This window comes from Balaenoptera ricei, chromosome 15 (genome assembly GCF_028023285.1).
Source record: "Balaenoptera ricei isolate mBalRic1 chromosome 15, mBalRic1.hap2, whole genome shotgun sequence".
In the NCBI taxonomy this organism is placed as follows: domain Eukaryota; kingdom Metazoa; phylum Chordata; class Mammalia; order Artiodactyla; family Balaenopteridae; genus Balaenoptera; species Balaenoptera ricei.
The window spans coordinates 21,595,546-21,619,326 of NC_082653.1; the positions used below are offsets into that span (position 1 = coordinate 21,595,546).

Consider the following 23,781-nt stretch of genomic DNA (forward strand, 5'->3'; position numbering starts at 1 on the left):
CCGGGGAAGATCCCACATGCCGCAGAGCAATTAAGCCCGTGTGCTACAACTACTGAGCCTGTGCTCTAGAGCCCACGAACCACAACTACCGAGCCCACATGCCACAACTACTGAAGCCCGTGTGCCTAGAGCCCGTGTTCTGCAACAAGAGAAGCCACCGCAAAGAGAAGCCTGCGCACCGCAATGAAGAGTAGCCCCCGCTCGCCGCAGCTAGAGAAAGCCCGTGTGCAGCAACGAAGACCCAACACAGCCAAAAATAAATAAATAAATAAATTAAAAAAAAAAAAAAGAACAAAGCAATCACAGCCCCTTTTCTTTCATCACATTGAGGGAGACAAGCTTGCGACCGTGTGTACTAAGTGCTGCTGAGAAAAATAAAGCAGGATATAGGGGAAGAGGAGGGCGCTATTTTAGCAACAGTGGTCTGGGAGGACCTCTTTAGGGAGAGGATATTTGAGCAAAGACTTGAAGGAGGAAAGGGAGAGCTTCTGTGGATATCTGGGCCAGAGCCTCCTGTTTAGAAGGAGCAGCAAGTGCAAAGGCCCTGGGGAGGGAGCAGTCGTAGTGCATTTCAGGAATAGCTGGAAGGCCAGTGTGACTGGAACCGGGAGAAGATGAGGAGAGTGGACTGGGGAGAGCAGTGAGGATGGATAGGAAAGGGGTGGAGTCATAAGATCTGTCTCCAGGGATGATGGGGAGTCTGGGGGGGGAGGTGGTCTGAGGCAAAGGTGTGAGGGTGTATGATTCGTGGTGTAAGTCTTACCTTCAACAACCCATCCAGCCTATCAGCTGTGGCTTTTGGAGGTGCAACCAGAGAGTAATCGATCCCAGCCACGTTGTCTATTTTGGTTGTCACTAGGGGGAAAGAAGATGGACCATGAACTGGCTCCCCACGGCAGCATCTTTGGGGCCTGGGATGCAGGGGCAGCATCCCCTAAAGTTGAATCAAGACCTGCAGTGCTAATTCCGTTCCTACCTCCTCCAGGAAGCCCTCCCTGAGCTCTCCTTAAAGGAAAATGAGCCCACACCCCACATTCACAGATATCATCTCTCTCCCTTCTTCCAACAGCCCGGAGACGTGGCTGAAACACAGAGTCAAGGAACAGAAAGACCTGGGCTTGAATTGAAATCTATATGACCTTGGACAAGTCCTTTCATTTCTCTGAGCCACATTTTTTCATTTGTAAAATGGGGTACTACTAGTGACCTTGACGATGCCTTGTACCTGGTAGGAACTCAAAAGCCAGAAGGGATCATTATTAGCAGTGATAACATCCCAGGCTGAGCCCAGACTGGCTTCAGGTCTGAACGGTTTCTCTGTTTTCCAGCAGTAATCAATGAGGATTAAATAAATATTGGTTCCTCCTTTAGCCCTTCCTTCCCATGTTAGAGGGGAATAAACCAAGTCTCAGAAAAGGTAACTAGTCTAAGATGGCAAAGCTGGTGAGTGACAAGGCTGGGACTCAAGCCAAAATCTTTTTACTGCCTGGTGAGGCCAAACCTTGGACACTGCAACTGCACTGAACACGCCCAGGAAGGGCCCTGCGCCTGGAGGGGCTGAGGCGATGCCTGGGGAAGGGAATGTATCTGAAATGGACATGTGCCATGTGCCAGCCAAACCAGGCTCCACAGGGAGGCAACCCAGGCAGCAGTTTGGGGCACAGGCTTGCGATCCTGTTTCTGCATCTTACTGCCTCTTGACCTCAGGTAAGTCTCGGCTCCTTTCTGAGCCTCCGTTTCCTGGTGGTAAAATTGGGACAAAACAGTGATGTCAGCGGGGTGTTAGGAGGCCGAGAGGAAACCGTTCTGCTGGGTACATGACACATGGTGAGCACTTGGCCATACAGGTCCTCCCCCACCTACTGCAGCCCTTCACCGTTTACCAAGCATTTGGGGAAAGAGAAGATTGTCCCCATTTTAAAGATATGGGAACTGAGGCCCTGAGAGGGGAAGCGATCAGCCTCAGATCTCAGGCCAGCTATGTATCTCTGGCTCCAGAGAGCTGCAGGTATTTGTTGTTTGGCCCCTGCAGAGCTGCTTTTCCATTAAACTTCTGGACCTGCCACAAGGACCTGGCCCAATAGGGGATCTGATGCCAATTGCCATTTGAAAATAATCGTGCTACCCATTCCCACCCAAGCCCAGGCCTGCCTAGGAAAATTGCTGCCTCCATCACACTCTCCCTGTGTCCCTCACCCCCTCCCCCTTCTACCCCAGCCTCCTTACCTGGCAGTGTCTGGAAATAAGGTTGCAGCTTGGAGGATACGGCACTGGTCACTATCTCGCAGATCTGGGGAGAACAAAAGAACTGATCAGCAAAGCTTTCCTATAGTGGAAAATGTCCTCTGAGAATAATTATCCAGACATGTTTCGCTCTTCTTGAATGTTTCCTTGAAAATCATGTAACTACTCAAGTTTCCCTTTTCTCTTTGGCCACCAGGAAGCTCAGAGTTCAACATGTAACTTTATATGACTGTATGACTGGCATGTCTGCATTTTATTTCCTACTCTGGCATGGAGCTTTCCTGATGGGTATTTATGTTTTCTATTTTTTAATGTGAGATTTTGTTTGTTTGTTTTTGTTTGCACTCAGACCCTTTGTGGAATGAGGTGGTGAAAAAACGAACAGGAGGTGGTCAGATGTCAGCCTTCCCCTGTGTGTGCTTCTAGGAGCAAGGGGCAGACCCTCTGCTCAAGCCTGGGTGGGCACCCTCATCTTTGTCTTGTGTGGCCAGAGAAGACTTCCCAGCCATCCCCCTCCCATAACTCATAGGGGAACAAGCACTGGTCTGAGAAGCCCTGGATCACATGCTGATTTTGTCACTGAGGAAGTTACTCCATTTCTATGAGAAAAGAGACCCTTATTTTCTCATCTGTAAAATGGAGCGCTGTGGGTTATATTTTCCATTCCATTGCTCTTCTGGAATGTGGCCCTGTCACACCCATTGAGAGGTGGAGTCTGTGAACTCTCCCCTACAATCTGGGTGGGCGGGGTGGCTACTTGCTTCTAACCAATAGAACACAGTGGAAGTGACATTGTGTAACTTCCCAGGTGAGGTCACAAAAGGCTGTGCAGCTTCCACTTTGGTCTCTTGAGATGCTCCCTCTGGAACCCATTGATGAACTGTGCAAAGCCCCAGCCCCATGGAGGGGACACGGGTAGATGCTCCAGTCAACAGCCCCGGCTGAGCCGAGCATCACGTCTTCCCAGCCCAGGCATCACGGACGTGAGAGGAGATCCCGCTGGATGACTCTAGCCCCAAGCTTTGGAGTTTTCCCAGATGAGGCATAGACATCATGGAGCAGAGACAAGCTACGCTGGTCCCACTGTGCCTGTTGATTTCCTGATCCACAGAATCCGTGAACATTATCAAATGGTTGTTGCTGGATGACACTGTATTTGGGACTATTTGTTTCGAAGCAATAGCTGGAATAGAGGATTAAAATCACAGGCTTCCTTAATTTGACCCATTGGGGCTGATGGGGTAGGTGGTGCAGTAGGTGGTGGTGGTCAGATAAGCCCTGCCTTCACGATGTTGCTCTCCCCACGTCCTGAATGACCTCATTCATCCAACGGAGTCTCTCCTTACCTTTCTTGACTGTTGGGCGGCCCCTGGCATGATGTGCCACTCTCTCTGACTGAGGACCCTTCCTGCTCTCCACCTGGCCCTCTACTTCCTCTTCCTCGGACACCCTGTGAGCTCCTCTTCCCTCGTGAAGATGTTGATCTCCTGGGGCTCCCCGCTCCTTCCACCCACGAGCCCCTCTGGAGCCTGCCATACATGCCCATGGCCCCTGTGGGACATTGTTGGTCCACCCCGGGGGTCCCCTGGGCTTGGTGTGACAGCTCCCTACACACCCAGCAACTCTCCCTGCCTGAGGACTTTAATACCTGGACCTCGCTCCGAAGTGCCAAGGAGTTACAGCAGCCAGAAAGAGGGGTGAGAGTTGGTGGATAAATACCCAGCTTTCCCCACCCCTTTGGGACAGTTCTGAGGTGTGTGCCCCGAAGTCCCACAGGACTGGGCCCTAGCTGTCCAGAGCAGTAGCTCATTCAATAATGTTCCTGTCCCCAGCTCCCTTCCCCACCCCTCGCCCGGGATCCCCGCCCAATAAACCACTAGCACCTGAATCTTTGTCTCAGCCATGCCTGGGGGCGTGGGGGCACCCTGCTTGGGGGCCCCGCTCCACGTTCCCAACCTGTGGCCAGCACCCAGACCTTGGTTTGCAGCCAGACATCTCCCCTGAGCTCCAGCCTGAGGGTCCAGCTGCCTCCTGGACCAAGTCCCTGGATATCCCACAGGCCCCCAAGGCCAGCACATCTCAACCAAACCTGTCAGGTTCCCACTCCTCCGCAGTGCTGGTCCCCCATCTGCCCAGAGGGCAGATGGGGCACCTCCACACTTCCCTCCCGCCTTCCCCACTGTCAATCAAGTTATTTTATCTGGGGGGTGGGAGGGAGGAAGGAGAGGAAGGAAGGAGGGAGAAATTTTGGTTTTCCTGGAGTGTGTTTCTATCACATAAAACTCTGGTTGTCCCAAGGAGACTAAGAATGTCACTCTCGGAGAAACCCGTGCTTCTGCTCCAAGTGGCCCAAAGGTGAGAGCGGGCAGCACATCTGGCAGCGAGGGGCCAGCTGGACACCTGGGCTGCCTGCCCTCCGCTACTGCCCTCCAATGCCACTTACTAATGAGGGCCACCAGGGGGCTCCAAATCACAGCAAATCACACGGCAGCCTGGCGCCTGCCTGTCTGCTGCCACCCTCCTCCGCCCCCACCCCCATCCACACCCTACATAGACCCTTCCTTCCCTCAGACCCCCACTCTTCTCTCTGTATTACTGGGGAGTAGACTCCCAAACTCACTCCTCGCCATTTCCAGGCCTTCCTAACATCATGGACACCCTGATACTTCATTTATTCATTCATTCATCCATCCATCCATCCATCCATCCATCCATCCATCCATCCATCCATCCATTCATTCAGGCCCATACTCTCTTCTAAACAATATCTTGGACTGATTAAGAGCTTCACCTCTGAGGTGGGGCGGCCTGGGTTTGAAGTCCAGCACCATCACTTCCTCTATCTGTGTCTCAGAGTTATTATTGTTCAGTTTGGCTGCTCTCAAGGGGTCACTCTTAAGGCGTTAACAAGAAATAATCTGTCTTAATAGTCCTTTATGTTAAATACATGCTAACACTCCCCGCATACTATTACTTAATTACAAAGACGGTTGAGTTATGGTTGAGCCAGGCTGGTGGGGAGCCTTCACTATTTTAGTAATCCTTACAACGGCTTGGTGAAGAAGGTATCAATGTCCCCATTTTACAGACGGTGAAACTGAGGTTTGGAAAAGTCAAGTGATTTTCTCAACATCACACAGCTAAGCCCTGAAGCCACAATCAAAACCCAGAGACTCTGACTCTAAAACCTGTTTTATAATCTCCTCTGTTATGCATTTTGACCACCAGGCATGGATTTTTTTTTTTTTTTTAACTTTTGACAGAGTGCCTTCAGATAGATGATCTCATTTGATCGATGTCTCCCTACCCATGTTGTCAGTGCCTTTCACTGGGAGACCAAGGTCTCCCACCTGGAAGGCTGCACAAGCCTCCTCAGTGTCCCCGAGACTCCTGCCCCTGCTCTTGGTCCCTCCAGCCATTCTCACAGCAGCTAGAGAAATTGTTCTAAAGCACAGATCTGGCCAGGCCACCCCTTTGCCTAAAACCTTCAATGGCTCCCCATTGTCCTTTGAGAAAACTCAAGCTCACTTGTCTTGGGAGACAGGCTCAGGGGTTTCCTGGAGACTGATAGTTTATTAATGGAAAACTAGCCCAAGGAATGGCCCCTTTTCTCAGCTGAAGAGGTTGGCTTGTGTGGGGAGGGGGTTAGGGTGAAGGTAGGGTTGGGAAGCGCTGGTCCGTGTCTGTCTTTCATACCAGTTCCAGCCTCCAGCCTCAGGACATAGTTTGACCACACTCTAGTCTAGCAGCTTCATCAGCTGCACGTTTTCTGGGTGGGTATCACCACCAAGGGGGTTCGGGGGAGTGGATGGGGAAGGAGGCTGGAGGGCTATGAGGAGAGGGGCTCAGTGCGAGAGAACGGTAGTTTCTCTGCAGGGAAGAATGATGGGGGAAGAGCAGAGGTGGTCCAAGCACGGGGGAGTTTGCTGTGGGTGTATCACATGACCCTTTCTTAGTTTCTCACTGGATCCCCAGGAAAATTGACATGACTGATTTTTAGAGCTGGACATGTGCTTTCCAAGGGCTGTGGGGGACTGCTGAAGAGGTCTGGGTGAGAGCAGAGATAAACCCACGCACATATGGTCACCTTATCTTTGACGAAGGAGGCAAGAATATATGATAGAGAAAAGACAGCCTCTTCAATAAGTGGTGCTGGGAATACTGGACAGCTACATGTAAAAGAATGAAATTAGAACACTTCCTAACACCATACACAAAAATAAACTCAAAATGGTTTAAAGACTAAATGTAAGGCCAGACACTATAAAACTTTTAGAGGAAAACATAGGCAGGACACTCTATGACATAAATCACAGAAAGATCCTTTTTGACCCACCTCCTAGAGTAATGGAAATAAAATAAAAAAGAAACCAGTGGGACCTAAGGAAACTTAAAAGCTTTTGCACAGCAAAGGAAACCATAAACAAGATGAAAAGACAGCCCTCAGAATGGGAGAAAATATTTGCAAATGAAGCAACTGACAAAGGATTAATCTCCAATATATACAAGCAGCTCATGTAGCTCAATATCAAAAAAACAAACAACCCAATCCAAAAATGGGTGGAAGACCTAAATAGACATTTCTCCAAAGTAGACATACAGATTGCCAACGAACACATGAAAAGATGCTTAACATCACTAATCATTAGAGAAATGCAAATCAAAACCACAATGAGGTATCACCTCACACCGGTCAGAATGGCCATCATCAAAAAATCTAGAAACAACAAATGCTGGAGAGGGTGTGGAACAAAGGAACCCTCCTGCACTGCTGGTAGAAATGTAAATTGATACAGCCATTATGGAGAACAGTATGGAGGGTCCTTAAAAAACTAAAAATATAATTACCATACGACCTAGCAATCCCACTACTGGGCATATACCCTGAGAAAACCATAATTCAAAAAGATAAATGTACCACACTGTTCATTGCAGCACTATTTACAATAGCCAGGACATAGAAGCAACCTAAATGTCCATCGACAGATGAATGGATAAAGATGTGGCACATATATACAAGGGAACTCAGCCATAAAAAGGAACGAAATTGAGTTATTTGTAGTGAGGTGGATGGACCTAGAGTCTGTCATACAGAGTGAAGTAAGTCAGAAGGAGAAGAACAAATAACACACATATGTGGAATCTAAAAAAATGGTGCTGATGAACCTAGTTGCAGGGCAGGAATAAAGACGCAGACATAGAGAATGGACTTGAGGACACAGGGGGCGAAGGGGAAGCTCTGACGAAGTGCGAGAGTAGCAGTGACATATATACGCTACCAAATGTAAAATGAATGGCTAGTGGGAAGCTACTTCATAGCACAGGGAGATCAGCTCGATGCTTTGTGATGACCTAGAGGGGTGGGATAGGGAGGCTGGGAGGGAGGCTTGAGAGGGAGGGGATATGGGGATATATGTATACATATAGCTGATTCACTTTGTTGTACAGCAGAAACTAACACAAAACTGTAAAGCAATTATACACCAATAAAGATATATATTAAAAAAAGAGGTCTGGGTGAGAGCAGAAGTGTCCGGCGATGCGTGAGGTATGTGGACACAGAAGGCCCCACCCGCTCTGACAGGAGGTGAGACTCTTGAGCCCCTCATACCTTGCGGTTCATGCTGTTTCGGAGCGAAGACTCGATTTTTTTGTGGAAGAGTTGGATCAGCCACCTGGAGATTGACACGTGGGGACATGCATGAGGCTTCCCAGGTGTCCCTGGGATGCATTCCGAAGGCTGCCTCATCTGGGAAGCCTTCCTCCCTTTTCCAAATAAACCTAAACTCCCTCATCCCTGGGCTCCAACTCTGTACACCCCCATCAGACACTTCTTCCCCTGTGTGCAGTGACCTCATTCCTCACCACTCCCTCTCTCTGTACTCCAGCCACACTGCTTTGCCGTATCCTCCTGTGTCCTGTGCTTCCTCTCACCATAGGGCCTTTGCACATGCTGTTCGCTCTGCTTAAAACACCCATTGTCCCCAAGTTAATTAACTCCTACTTATTCTTTTCATCTCAACTGAAATGTCATTTCATCAAAGAAAATGAAATGGCCAGCCCCCAGACTAGGTCAGATCCTCCAGTTCTATGTGTTCATCGCACTTTGTACCTCTTTTTCTCAGTTCTTATAGCCTTTTGTAATTCTTTGGGAGCCATTCATTAATGCAGTGATTTGATTAATGTTTGTCTTCCCCACAGGCTGGAAGCTTCAAAAGAGCGGGGACTGTGTAGCTAAGACTCTGGGGCCAGCAAGTCCTGGGCTGAATCCCAATCCTTTCTCAATACTCACTAGGTATGAAAACTCAGGTTATATCCTATTCTTTCTGTGCCTTGATCTTCTCCTCTGAATATGGGGTAATAATTGACTAACTGCACAGAGTCATTGTGTGGATTGAATGAGACAAGGAACATGCTTGAAACAGTGCCAGGCATGCAGTAAGCCTCCAATCGCTGTTAGCAAGGCCAAAATTTTCAGTGACCACTGCTATTTCCTGAGTACAATGCACAAGCCTGGTGCATAGCAGATTCTTAGTCGATATTCGTTGGATGGATGGAGAGATGAATGCTTGAAGGCTTGTGGTAAGGATTGTATAACTTGGTGCACTTAAAGTGTTTAGTGCACAGCCTGGAGCATAATAAGTGCTCAGTAAAGTTTGCTGAATGAATATTGAATGAGCAAGTGACTCTTCAAGGCAGGGATGTTGTGTGTTCCATCTGTAGACCCCTGTCCCCTTACACCTGAGGCCTGGCATAGAAGTGGCATTTGGGATGTGTTTTCTGAATACAAGAATAATTAGGACAGGGACTGCCCTGGTTGGCACAGTGGTTAAGAATCCACCTGCCAATGCAGGGGACACGGGTTTGAGCCCTGGTCCGGGAAGATCTCACATGCCGCGGAGCAAGTAAGCCCGTGCGCCACAACTACTGAAGTCCGCGCGCCTAGAGCCCATGCTCTGCAACAAGGGAAGCCACCGCAATGAGAAGCCCGTGCACCGCAGCTGAGTAGCCCCCGCTCGCTGCAACTAGAGAAAGCCCATGCGCAGCAACGAAGACCCAACGCAGCCAAAAATAAATAAATAAATTTATAAAAAAAAAAAGAATAACTAGGACAATCCTGTCCCTCCTCCCATCCACAGCCCCAGGAGATCATACCCCAGGCTGCTGCGCGAGATGCGTACACGGACACTGTTGATGTGGCTGCTGCAGCTGGAGCAGGCGACGGTGGCTTGGCCCGAGGTGGGGTCATAACCCAGCTTGAGAGCAGCCAAAATGGAGATGCCCTCCACACTCAGGTCAAAGTTGCCGCTGACTTTGCTGAAGGGAAACAGAAAGAAAAGACTTGGAGCAAGCATTTTCTTCTCGCTGCCATTCAGACTTCACACCAATGCTGGAAGGCAGGTTTTGCTATTATCTCCACTCTGGGTGAGGAGATGGAATTCAGAGAGGGAAGGCAGCTTGCCCAAGGTCACACAGCAGCTGAGTGAAAGAGCCAGGATTCCAACCTGAAGTTTGAACCCATGTCTGCCTGGCAGAACCCTGCTCTTACCCACTGCCTCAGCCTCTGCCTGTGTGCTGTGTGGCACTGAGAGTGTTTCTCAACCTCTCTGAGCTTCAGTTTCCTTACCCAGACCCTGGACCAGCAGTGGGACACCAACTTTGCCACTAGAAAGCTGAGTTTGGGGGACCAATGACTTTAGTAAATGCCCTCATTCATTAAATGGGGTTAATAACTCCTCCCTCAGGGATGAAATGAGTTTGGGATAAGACAGTGGGTGTGAATGTAGTTTGTCAACTTTTCTATAATGTGAGGAAGTATTGTTATTATTTTGTGTGTGTGTGTGATCAGTAAGTGAAATGATAGATGTGAAAGAGCCCAAGTGAAGAATTAAGCAATTCTTGTTGTGGGGAATGGACAGACCCAGCAGTCCTTGTAACGGAAGGCAGACTCACGCCCCTCTCCTCACCAAAGTGTCTGTTTTCTCCCTGGATTCACCACAGAGGAGAAGTTGATAAACTGACAGGTCAGTCTGAGCCACTGTCACTGCTGCACAGAGTCACTGCAGTGAGAGCCCAATATTTAGGTTCAGAGCTGTAGTTTGGATGATCTGCCCCAATTTTCACCCCTCCCTGCATCCATACCCTCACCATTGCCTATCTTGGGGGGATATGTGTGTATTTCCATGTTCTTGACCTTGGACTTGACCACATGACTTGCTTTGGCCAATGGCATATGAATAGAAGTGATCATGGGCCAGTTCAGTCCCCCCCAGGCCTTAAGGGGACCTGCATGTTTCTGGTTGCCCTTTTTGCACCTCCACCATCACTAAGAATATGCTCTGGGTAGCCCACTGGTCCAGAGAGGAGGAGGAGATACATGTATAGCAGGGCTACCTCAGCTGAGGTCAACCTACATCAGGGAACCCCAGCCAACACATAGATATGTAAGTGATGATATATGACTTGTTTTAGGTCACTGAGTTTCGGTCACTGATGGTTTGTTACAGAGCGATAGCTAACTGATAAAGGGGTAAACTAAAGGTGCCACTTAGCCTTCCATCCTAAGCCACATGCACCAACTCAGCCTTGCCCATGCCCTGCATTGAGATGTGGGAAAATTCTCAGCTATTAACCAAGGGTTATGTTGAAAATTCTTCTGTGAAAAGTTCCCCCAGGAACTCTGAGGGGGCAAATGGTAATGGACCAGGCAAAAATTGGGCATTCGTGAGACCTTGGCTCTCATCTCCTCCAAATATCACCAAGAGCTCACCCACACACGCAACAACACTGAGCTTGGAAACGCACATGAAACTCTTTCGTGCCTTCCATTTTCCACTCATCTTGATACTGGCATCTTTGATGGAGAGATGAAGGCCTTGATTGGGCAACGGTCTTATCTGGGAATTGGGAAGCTTGAATCCATGAATAACCAAGCTGCAAAGAAGAAATGATCAGTTAGTCTCTAAGTGTCCCCACAAGGACTCAGTCAATGGTCAGTACAGACTCATTCCCCTCCATCCTGGCCCTTTACCCCAGTTATTCCAAAAGAACCCAGAAGTTATGAGAGCAGCCTGGGGAACTCTGTGACTAGGCTTTGAAGTCAGACAAATCTGCATTTGAACCCTGCTCTTCAGTTTACTATTGTGTGACCCTGGGCACATCACTTGATCATCCTGAGCCTCAGCTTCCTCATGTTGTAAAATGAGCACAGTAACCTCTGTCTTGAAGGGTGTGTGATGATCAGTGAAGATAACAAATGTTATCCCAGTGACTACAAGTTCTGTAAAGGGTGGAATGTGTCTGCCTTTTTTTCACTATTGTAGTGTAGCCTGATGAGTCAGACACATAGTAGGTGCTCAAAAATATTTGTTGAATGAGTGAAGGCATAAAATTCTTTAGAGGACATTTATGGATTTTTCTCCCCGCAACCCTCTCTTGTGATAACAGAACTGCCCTTTTACTTTGGAGGAACCCTTCCCCACATCTAGTCCTTGTTGCTCCAAAGAAAGTTGACTTCACCGCCATCTTCAGGGGGTGGAGCTTGAGACTTCAGCACAAGCTCATTCGTGTCTTCTATCCCCCTGACCACAGTGATTGGTCCAGGAGTGTGTACATAACCTAAGACGGACCAATCAGAGTGAATCTTAGGAGTTTTGCTTGAGCTGTAAGGAGAAGGTGCCCTCCTCCCACAGGGCTGGGAGTGCTGTGAAGATGCTGGTGGCCGCTTCGCGGGGAGGCCCTACCCAAGAATTAGCCCTCCCGAGGGACGCGGTGCTGAGAGGTGGCAGGAGAGAAACAGGGTCCAGTGACATATGAGCCTTCCTTCAAGCTGAACCTGAAGCCAGACAATTCCAGGGACTTGTGAGCCAATACCTTCTGGTTTAGGCCATTTTGGATTAGGTTTTCTGTCCTTGAAACCTCACCCCCACCCCTAATCCTAATTAACATGTGGGCTTGGCACAGAGTTTGGGGGTTCGTGACATCCCCGCAGGAGTCATGGTGAGTGCCTGAAAGACCGTTTGTGTGGTTTCCTCCACATGCAGCTTGGGGGATGGGCTCCCCTCGGGATGGTGTAAACATTAGCTTTGGGATCCTAATGTCTCTGAGTTTAGGAGCCTGTGGCTCTGTGAGTCTAGGTCTTGGTGGCCCCAACACACTACAGTCCTGCACACTGAGGACTGAGCTTGACGGACCTTACCTGTAGAAGCTGTACTTCCCTTTCCCAAGGGGCTTCACCTTAAAGCTTCCGGAGAGAGTGGGAAGTGTGATCTTCTCCAACTCCTTCTGCAGAGTAGCCACTCCCTGCTGGCAGGCTGAGGGGAAAGAGTGGGGTCAGTGGTCAGAGGTGTGCAGCCTGTTCATGGCAGGGACGTTGGGATTGGAAAGATCTAAAGCAGGGCTCAAGCTAAGGTTTTTGTCAAGGGCCCCAGAGCAAATATTTTCTGCTTCGTGGGTCTTACTGTCTCTGTCACAACCACTCAGCTTTGCTTTTATTGCACAAAAGCAGCCGTAGACAATACGTCAATGAGTAGGTACGGTTGTGTTCCGATAACACTTTATTGATGGACACTGAAATTTGAATTTCATATCATTTTCACATGGTGTGAGATAGGATTCTTCTTTTGATTTTTTCCAGCTGTAAAAGCCATGCTTAGTTCCTGGGCCATGCAAAAACATGTGTTGGTCCAGATTTGGCCTATAGGCTGTCATTTGCCAACCCCTAGTTTAAAATATCACCCCCTCCAAATACCCAGTCATGCATCCTGCGGGTGTTATTGAACATCTGCTCTGTGCTCTGCCCTCACAGATACTCTATCTCTCTGGCTTTTGGACTCTCTCGCCACAGGACCTTTGCATGTACCATTCCTGTTGCCTAGGAAACCCTTTCCTCTCATCTTCACCTGGTCGCTCTAGTCATCACTTCCTCTAGGAACTTTATCTGACTCATCAGATGAGAGCAATCCCCCTTGTTATCATTCTCATGATGCTGTGGGCATCTCTTTTGGAGCTCTCATTGCCGTTTGTAATTATGCATTTATTCATGTGATTTTTTTATTACTATCTCTCTTCCCTACTAGATGTAAGCCCCCCAAGGTCAGTGGTAGATGTCACGGACGTCCTCTATCTTTACCACAGTGACTGGAACTTAATACCTGATGGAGGAATAAATGAATGAATGTTCCAGGGTCAGTAATTCTGCCATCAGTTATTACGTGGTTAACAGCATCGAAAAACCAGTTAAAAGGCAAACACGTTAAATGAGAAGAGAAGTAGTAGGATGAGGGATCCCAGGAGCCAGTTAGGAAGTAGTAAGAATAATAATAGTAATAATAATAATAACAGTTATCAAGCTCTTACTCTGTTCCAGGCACAGTTCTGGGCTCTATACACGTATTAAGTTACTGAATCTGAACAATCCTGGGTAGTAGGTCCTGTTACAACTCCCAGTTCACAGATGAGGAAGCTGAGACTCAGAAAGGTGACCACACAGCTGGCAGGTGATGGAGGCAGGATTTGAATCCAGGCCTTCTGGTCCCAGAGCCTGTGCCTTGGGATAGGCCTTCTGGGGGTTCAAAAGTAAACAATGCATAGATTGTCACTGCCCGGAGGGAAAAGAAAATGTGGGATGGCCACGATCTGTGGGTCTGCAGCGGCCAGGTCTTGAAGGGTCTCTAATGCCAAGCCCAAGACATCCACTGAGGGCACTAGGGAACCACTGAACAGTGTAAGTAAAGAGGGGGAATGAGCAGCTTTGCTGTATTTCACAACTCTCACATGGGGTGTGAGTAGAAGGGAGAACCGAGGCTGCTGTGACAGAACATGAAGACTTCCGGGCTTAAAGGCCGAGCCCAAGCCTCTGCTCTCTGGAAGACTTCAGGACCACCCCAGCTCTGGGTATAGAGCAGGGACATAATCCTTTCTCCTAGCTCATGGGGAACCTTCCGTCTGCACCCCTGGGATTCAGAGGTGTCCTGCCTGGGCTGGGGTAGGAATTCAGGGGTGGGATACCAGGTCCCTTTGGTCCTGTCCTGATTCCCCAGGGGTCCACCACGGCTGTGGTTCTGCCTTCTGGGTCTGATTTCTCTGGCACTGGCTGTCCCCCACTGTTCTGCAGTTCATCTCTCTGCCACTGAGAGGCAGCATTGAGCAGCCCCACCCTGGTACATCTGACAAGACCAGAGCTCAGATCCAGGCCGCCCACTTCCCAGTCCCTCCTCCAAGTTTGTCTGCTCATCTGTAAAGGTCGCTAGTAACAGTACGTCCTTTCAGCGCAGTGCCTGGCACCGATCTGAGCAGGTCAGGGGGCTGCCTCATGCCAGTCTCTCCTCTGTCTGGGCCTGGATGCGTGGCCTGGGGGACCCTCTCTGGGTCACCCAGATGGCTAGTGTGCACAATATGGCTGCCAAGCCCCTGCCCTGGGGGAGGGCCTCCCCACACTGAAGACTGAGCCAGGGACCTTGAGACAAAAATCGGGGCTGAGAACCAGCTTGGAAGGAAGTGAAAGGCCTAGAAGCCCGAGTTGGGTATTGCGTAGAGGGAGGGGACCGTGAGGGACCTGAGCACTGGACTTGGGGTCCTCCAGGCCAGGGCTCCAACCCCAGCGCTGCCGCTTCCCAGCCCTGTGACCTTGGGCAGCTCACCTTACCTCAGCTTCTTCATATTAACACAGGGGTAAGAGGGCCTCCTTGGAGGAGCTGTGAGCAGGCCATACACTGGATTTAAAGGGCTGCACACAGCAGGTGCTCAATCAGTGCTCCTCAGAGGTTGGAGGGGAGAAAAGGAAGGCATCCAATTACCGTAGTCCAGGCCCTTCTGGGTGATCCTGGCCACGACGCCGGGGTTGGTGGTCGCTGTCACAGCTGTGCCCAGGGCGGCCAGCACCACCAGGGTCGCCCACCTCCACGTGTCATCAGGGCCCCTGGCCATGTCTTCGTCCTGCAGAGCTGCCAAAACCTCGAGGCCTTGGAGGGGAACCCGGGACCTATAAATGAGGCAGCTGGGGAAGCACAAGTCAGTGGAATGTAGAAAAGAGGAAGGAACACGAGCAGGGGCGGGAGAGGGGGTGGACGGCTGCCTGCCTGCGGTCCCCCACCATGGTCGGGGCCACAGCCCCAGGGCAGCCAGCAGCAGAGCCCGGGAGCCCTGTGTCTGTGTGTGCGGTGTGGCATGCTGTGTGTGTATGTATGTGTGGTGTGTGTGTGGTGTGTGTAGGTTGAGACTTCTGGCTCTGGGCATCATTCTCCTCTCTAAGCACCCCTTCTCCCTCCCTGAACCCTCACCCCAATCCCTTTATCTAAGGACTTCCTGGAAGCTGGGTGGTAGGTACATCAGTGTTCATTATATTTTTCTTTTCTTTTTTTTTAATGCTTTATTGAGGTATAGTTGACAAAATTGTATACAGTTGGCCCTTGAACAACACAAGTTTGAACTGCGCAGGTGCACTTATGTGGGGATTTTCTTCAATAAATACATAACTACAGTACTACACCATCCGTGGCTGGTTGAATCCACGGATGTGGAACCTCGGATATGGTGGAACCGCATATATGGAGGGCCGACTCTAAGTTATACGTGGATTTTCAGCTGCTGTCGGGGGGGTCAGTGCCCCAACCTCTGCATTGTTCAAGGGTCTAGTGTACATTTAAAGGGTACAAGGTGATAATTCGATAAATGTGTGTATTGTCAAGTGACTGTCACAACCACGCTCGTTAACTCATCCATCACCTCACGTAGTTATCATTCTGTGTGTGTAGTGAGAAGGTTGAAGATTTACTCTCTTAGCAAATCCCAAGTGTACAATAGAGTACTCTCAGCTATAGTCACCATGCTGTGCATTAGATCCCCAGAACTCATTCATTTTATAACTGAAAATTATATTTGTCTTTCTACTTTTGATTTCCTTGATGTTTTCCATAGTAAAACATTTAAGGAAACAGAACCTTTAGCATTTTTTTGTCCTGAGAGGCAAAAATGGTAATAATTAAATGCTTGAATTTTGGAGTCTGGTATCTTAACTGTGGTTTTAAATCTCAACTCTGCCACTCTGTGGTGGTTTGACCTTGGTCAAGCCCCTTAACCTCTCTGAACGTCAATTTCCTCTCTGTGAAGTGGGGATAAACAGAATACCCTCCCTCCCTGTGTTTTTGTGAAGACATAAAGGGCTTTAAACCACATAAAGCACCTAGCACAACACCCCTGCATGATAAGCCCACAAATGGTAGCTATTAATGTCACTCTGGCTTTAAAAGTAATCCATGTTCATTGACCAAAATTTGAGAAAGAACCAAAAAAATAAAAATTACCTGCAATACCTAATTCCAGAGAGGACAAGCAGAAGTGTATTTTAGAGTATTTCTCTCCCCTCTCCCCCCCTTTTGGTAAGCGTAGTAGAGTGTGTTTTTCAACAAAGAAATACAGAATCACACTGGTCAGTTCTGTGAAGTTCCCTTTTTTCAATGAACAGTATGTAGGGTTCTGTCTCCTTCTACCTGCACTGCACGGTATTTCATTGCTTCCTCATCCTACAGTTTTCTTCACCAAGCTTTTGTTTTTATTCCTTTTTACCCCTTCCTTTGACAGATGTGGAACCTGAGGGTTCGAGAGGGGAAGTGTTCTTCCCACAGTCACGCAGCTAGCTGCTAGCAGAGCTGGGATTCAAACGCAGATGCATCCCACACCATCCTGAGTCCTTCAGTGTCTTGGGGGTTGAGGGGGGCAGTGACCAGCACACACTCCCCATCTCCACACCAGCTTTCCAGAAGGATCTCTGTCTGCTCGACCCCTGCCCCTCCCTTTGCAGCAGCCTCAGGCCCAGTGTGGGCGGGAATCCCGCTGGGCAGCCGCACCGTCTCCATGGTGATTAGAGGAGGGGCGGGGCTGCAGAGGGGGAGGATGGCTTCTCTTCCGCTGAGTCCTCATCAGCCCCCTGGCGCCCTGTCTCCCCGACTCTGATTTCATGAAAGCCTAATGAAGCCCATTGAGCCAGGAGGACATCAGACCTGAGGTTTTTTTGGGTTTTTTTTTTTCTTTCTTCTCTTCCTCTGTATCTAAAAGGGTCTCCCTTCCTGCCCCAACCCGCCACAACAAGAATCCTTCTGGCTTGCTTAAGAATGAAAACAGTGACCATGTACAGAGCATCTACTATGTGGCAGACACTTTACATATATTGTCTCCAAGCCTAAAAACAACCTGTGAGGGTGGGATATTATTCTCCATTTTGGAGTTGAGGAAACTGAGTCACAGAGCGATTATGTCCCTATCAAGGTCACACTGCCTTTCATGGAGAGAAGAATTCTCCCCTCTACCTTTCCAAGAGGACTTGTCACCCTGGGTCCTCACCCTAGCTCTACCTTCCTGGGCCCCCAGACTCACATGTCTGTATCTGTACAAGGAAGATAGACGCCAAAACACATAGATCCATGACTTGTCAGAAAATTAGATTTTTGAAGAGTTATCTTACACAGTTTTGAACACCTGCAGCTCTAACTGCCCCAAATTCCTGAGTCCCCTGGGTCCAGGCAGATGTTGCATCTGTGAGGGTGTCAGACAGGAAAGAAGGATTAAGAGGAAACTCACATGACGATGACTTACACTGCCAGTACATCAGAATCTTAAAACCAACAGGCAAATTTTTGAAGCAGCCAGCCCCACTGGCTTCCCTCTGATGCTCGCGTTCAGTCAAATCCAGATGAGTCCATCAGCGACCCTCTGGCCTCCTCTTCAGCTCTGCCACTGGCCATGGAGGTGTCCTACTGCTTCAGGCCTGACTCTCTACACGGTATGAGTGACAATGTCTTCAACCCAAGGAATAGAAATCCCCAGCTCACTTTGGCTTCAACAATAAACACATATAATATCTCAGAGACCAAGTCCAGAGAGAGGGCAGGTTTGAGGTTCTGATTAATTCAACAGCTAACAGGACTTCCCAGAGGTCCAGTGGTTAAGATTCTGTGCTTCCACTGAAGGGGGTGTGGGTTTGATCCCTGGTTGGGGAACTAAGATCCCACATGCCGTGTGGCCAAGAAAAACAAAAACAAACAAATTTGCAATAAAAATGGGAATTAAAAAAAAAAACTCAACAGCTAACAGACATGTACCATCTCTCCACACCTGTCTGCTCTGCTATCCTAGTGTCTCAGATTTACCCTCACACTGGCTTCTTTCATGGTTGTGTGAAATCAAATTCACATTTAATGGCAAGACAAGAAAATTTAAACGTAAAAAATTTTCTCTGCCCTTTGGCCTCCTCTCTCCCCTCTACTGTGCATTGTGCATCTGCGTTAGGCATTGACCAAAACTTCCCCGTTGGCAGAAATACCTGCTCAGCCCTAAAGAGTAACATTTTCCTAGCATCACCAAGACAACTCCTTAAACATAACATTCCTTCTTGATCTTGTAAGGGGATCACATGGCCCATCACCTTGTACTTGCATATCTGGATTGTGTAAAATGTCAATAATACGTCATCTAATGTACAGCCCTCTGTCTCAAAAAACTTATGTAACTGTGTTTTGACTTCTGATGGGTGGAACAGTTCTCAGAGCTTTCTGAGATGCTGTTCCTGGGCTATTTTGTTTTTGTTTTTTCATTTTGTTTTGTTTTGTTTTAGATTGAAACAATACAAGCTTTATTCAGTGGCCAGAGAATGAAGAAGCAGGAACTAAGTTCACAGATTAACTTCTTCGGTTCCTGGGTTATAATCCTCAATTTGGCGTGAATAAAATGTTTCATTTCTTTCTTAGATCTACTGATTAATTTTTCATTGACAGTTGCAAGATGGTTGCAGCAGCTCCAGCCATTGCATCTAAACAGGCTTCTTCCAATGTCTCCTCCTCCTTTTCCTCCTCTTCTTCTTCTTCCTCCTCTTTTTTGGTCTTTTTATCATTATTGTAAAATACTTCAAACATATAGATAAGAATAGACTACCCAGGTTTATAAAATCTTAACATTATGCCATATTTACTTCTTATAGTTTCTTTTAGTTCTATGAATTGTAATGCATGTATAGCTATGTGTATGTAACCAGGATCACAATAAGAATACAGAAAAATTCTGTCATCCACTCAAATTCTCTCCTGCTATACCAACTCAGCATGGCTTAAATCATAGGAAAATATATTACCTCGCAGGAGTTTAGAGGTGGGATGGGTCAAGAGTGGTTAATTCGGGGGCTGGTTCTGTCTACCTTTCTAATCCGTGCTCCTTAGGATGTCGAGTTTTTCCAGAGGAAAAGTCCATTGGGCTTGGAGCCCTGGGTTCATAGTTCCAGCCAGGCTACCTGCTCTGGTCAAGTTATTTGATGCTTCTGAAATTTGGGTTCCTCATTTAAATATGGGGAAACAATGCCCATCATGGGGGTTGTTCTGAGGATTAAATGAGATAATAGGTGTGGATCAATTTGCATAGAAAAGGTGCTCAACAAATAGTCATAACTTAACCTTCATGGCTAGCTGGCTGGAGAGTCCTGGAGCCCCCAGGAAAACACACTAGGGGTACAACATACTGAGTGCTCGGTCCTCAGGTCTTTGGGTTTGGGCTGGACACGTGCAGAGGGAGAGGAATCCAGGGCTCCTATGGCCTCTGTGAGCCGCCACTCCCCGGCCAGGTGCTCTGGGGAGAAACACCCACTCCCAGCACAGCAAAGCATTTAGGAGCGGGAGTTGAAACCTTACTGATCTGGGTGCAAATTCCAGCTTGCCACTTACTCACTCTGTGAGTTTGACCTTGTCACTTAACCTTGCTGAACCTGTTTCCTCATTTGTCCCCACACTCCATCCTCAGGGGCAGCTCTTCATCAGGCTTCGATGCTCAGGTGTTACCATGAGGTCATCCTTGCGGTCAGTGGAGGCCCCATAAACTTCTCCCTCCCCCTCAGCCCCTGATCCTCCAGCTCTTTCCCTCCTGGTCCCAACTTCTCTGTGTGTCTGGCTTCTGGTGTATGTTGTCAGTTATTTTCTGATCCTGGATTGGGGATGCAGGAACAGGAAGGGGCTCATGGTGGGTCCGAGGGGTGGAGGAGAGGAGAAGAATAGGACCTCGTGGAGATCAGGCCTCAAGGTGTGTGGTATCTAAAAGGCAATCAGACTTTTTGTACCATGGAGAAAACCTCTTGAGAGGGTGTCTCCCTTATCTTGTTATGCTAAAAAAAATGTCTCTTTCTGAGCCTTAAATCTCAGAAAAAGACCCCTTTGGGTACCCTGGTCTTGGACGTGAGGGCAGGTCTTTCTCATGGTGCTGTTATTATTATTTTTTTTTTATTATTACTAGTGCAGTCCTGGAGTAGATCACAAGATATATTCAATAGTGAATAAATGAATACAACAAACTAGTAAATATAATATAAAAGAAGCAGACTCATGAGAACAAACTAGTGGTTACCAGAGGGGGGTGGGGAGACAATATAAGGGTGGGGGAGTGGCAGGTACAAACTATTGGGCGTAATGAGGCTCAAGGATGTATTGTACAGCACAGGGAATATAGCCAATATTTTATAATAATTGTAAATGGAAAGTAACCTTTAAAATTTTATAAAAATTAAACATTTAAGAAAACCAATGAATAAATGAAAGAAGGGTCAGAACCCAGAGCATAAATTCCAGACAATAAATGTATGTAGACTGAGAAGGACAAGCTCAGCCTGACAATCCCCCGAGGCTTCCAGGAGGAGGTGAGAATTGACCTTGGCCCTGGGGTGGCAGTCTTGGGGTTGAGAGAAGGAGGGCCACTTCTGAGTCTGAAGGCATTAGCTTTGCAAGAAGGACAGTTTTTGGGGAGACCTGAAGGCCGAGGGAAAGGGAAACAGAAAGCAATGTTGTTCTCCCAGGGGGCAGAGGGGAGAGAGAGTGTCACTCTTGCTTCTCCGTTCTCTCTGGAAGCTGAGAGTGTTGGCTCTAGCAGGCTGGGCCTCCTCCAGCCGCACGGCGGATCACAGGAAGTAAAGCAACACACAGTTGCCAAATGTCCAAGGAGCACCCAGAACCATTTTCCCTCAGCCACATTAGGAAATAGGTGTGTGCTCAGCCAGCCCCGGGGGACTGTGGCTGGTAAAGAGCAAACCGCTGCCAGCCTGGCCCTGCCCGATAGTGGTAAGAGCACGAAGATGGAGACACAGGCGGGCTGGGACCACGGAAGGCCTGTGAGGAACGGCCTGGCTTTGAGCCCTGGCTTGCCTCTACACGGCTATGTGAACTTGGGCGAGTCTTTGCTCCTCTCTGGGCCCAGGGTCCTCATCTATAAGAGCAGCCCCCTCTTTGGAGGGTTTAAACCACACTGGCAACCAAGCCAAACCCTTGGCTAACATTCCCTTTTAATAATCCTCACCCATCTCTGAAAGTAGGTAGCACTGGCTCCATTTCACAGGTGAGAAAATTGAGGCTCAGAGAAGTTAAGTAGCTTGCCCGAGGCCACACAACTGAGGAATGGCACATGGGTGTTGAGGGCTTCAAAAAGAGGGGAGGGAGCACTTCCTGTTGGGTTGCATGATGGAGTTGACTCTGCAATGTCAGGACTCCCTGAGAAACACATCCCCTTAGCCCCCTGAGCGTCTTCCATGGACCGTGTTGGGGGAGGCCAGGTGGAGGGAACAGGTAAGCAAAGGCATGTTGTGGTCTTGTTCTCAAAGCCCACTGACTCCCAAGTTTTTCAAGTATGAAGGTCCTCCGTGATAATAGTTAAAGTTTGCAACCAGGAGGTTGAGGAAAAGCCAATGCAAATTTAGCCACTCTTTTAAATGAATTTGCATTTTTCGAGCTCAGGGTTTACAGACATTTGAGATGAGGAGCCAGAGGCACATTCAGATGATAGTTGATAGTTTGGCAAAGGGACCTCTAAACGCCTAAAACTTCTGCTGCCAGCTCCCCGCCCCCTGGCCCCCACTACACCTGGGACTCTGAACTCAGAGACTGTCAAGCTCAGAAACAAAGTACTGATTCATTGTCAGCTGGGCCAGTGGCCACTGGCTGAGCCTGGCCAGGAGCACGGAAGCCAGGGGGACGGGTCTCTTCCCATGGCTCATCCCGTCCCCTCCCAGCCTTTGACTGACCATATGGGGGAGAAATCCCAACAATGGCTGGCTTGCGTGGAGAGAGAGGGGGGAGAAAGCCAGAGTGAGCTTGGGTTTGGCTTACTGGTCACAAGGCACAGAGCAAAAGAACAGAGAAAGGACACTTGGGTGTGTGGCCCTGTAGCCCCAGAGACTCCTGCCCACCAGCAAACAAGAACCCATCAGCATCCTGGAATCCAGCCAATTGGAGTAGCAATTCCAAATTCCTAGGGGAGGGGGAAAGATGGCGAGAGCAGGGAAGCTGGTGGGGTTGAGAGCATTTCTTACCCTCCTTGGGGATGTGAGCTGGCTTCCAGACAGCGCTTCCTGACTATCTGGGTTCACAGATCCTTTGAAAGAATTCAGATTCTCCATCCCCACCTGCACCGCAGCCCGAGGCCAGGACTACCTTGGTGACAGTAGGAGCCATTAAAGGATTTTGAGCAGAGGTGTAACGTAAGATTATTCTTATCTTAGATAACATTTATGGGGCACTAACTCTGAGAAAGGCACAATGTTATGTGTACCTCTCAATTCATTTTAATGAAGTTCACTCTGCCTTCACAGTAAAGGCCTGGAGATTCCTGTGATTCTGTGAAGCAAATTTTTTTTTTTTTAATTATTAGCACCTTTAATTTTTATTTATTTATTTATTATTATTATTTTTTTTGGCTGTGTTGGGTCTTCGTTTCTGTGCGAGGGCTTTCTCTAGTTGCGGCAAGTGGGGGCCACTCTTCATCGCGGGGCGCGGGCCTCTCACTATCGCGGCCTCTCTTGTTGCGGAGCACAGGTTCCAGACGCGCAGGCTCAGTAGTTGTGGCTCACGGGCCTAGTTGCTCCGCGGCATGTGGGATCTTCCCAGACCAGGGCTCGAACCCGTGTCCCCTGCATTGGCAGGCAGATTCTCAACCACTGCACCACCAGGGAAACCCGGCAGGCAGACTCTCAACCACTGCGCCACCAGGGAAGCCCTGTGAAGCAAATTTTTATCCTTTCCGTACATTTCTTTTCCTGCTCAAATCAGCCACAGTTGCCTTCTGTTGCTGTTAGGATCCCTGGTTAGAACAATATCCATAATTGCGTCGTGTGTGTGTGCGTGTGTGTGTGTGTGTGTGTACACAAGCTTGCATGTATGGATCTGCAGTGACCTCAGTGATAAGAACCACTAGAAGCAGTGTACTGGGTTCTGTTCCCGCATGTCTGATAGCCTGAAGGTGGAGGCTTTTTCTGAGAGAAAAGGGCAGACAAACATTAACAAAATGCATCTGTGTACCACCTTTCACTGAATCCTCTCCACCCAGGAAGGGGTTAACATTTGTATTTTTTTATAGAAGACACTGAGGGTCAGGAAGGTTGTCAAGGCTACAGCGCTACTGAGGGTGGAGCTGAGGACAAGTCCAAACCCTGGCCTCCTCCCACCGTCCCCACTGTCTGTCCCCTGGAGCTCACAGGTGTATCTTGAGGACTAAACGTGTGGCAGACTGGCCAGGTGGGGT

At 48.7% G+C, this 23,781-nt stretch overlaps 1 protein-coding gene across 1 annotated transcript in view; it reads right to left on the reverse strand.

Moving 5' to 3' along the window:
• Nucleotides 1-15,171, reverse strand: part of BPI (bactericidal permeability increasing protein) — a 29,581-nt gene extending 14,410 nt beyond the window's left edge. The window contains exons 1-7 of the mRNA XM_059897875.1: nt 15,042-15,171; nt 12,443-12,557; nt 11,050-11,178; nt 9,400-9,561; nt 7,856-7,919; nt 2,227-2,290; nt 764-855 (exon numbers count right to left, since the gene is read on the reverse strand). Coding sequence (XP_059753858.1) covers nt 764-855; nt 2,227-2,290; nt 7,856-7,919; nt 9,400-9,561; nt 11,050-11,178; nt 12,443-12,557; nt 15,042-15,171 — 756 coding nt within the window. The remainder of the gene's footprint in view (nt 1-763; nt 856-2,226; nt 2,291-7,855; nt 7,920-9,399; nt 9,562-11,049; nt 11,179-12,442; nt 12,558-15,041) is intronic.
• Between the last annotated feature and the right edge of the window lie 8,610 nt (nt 15,172-23,781).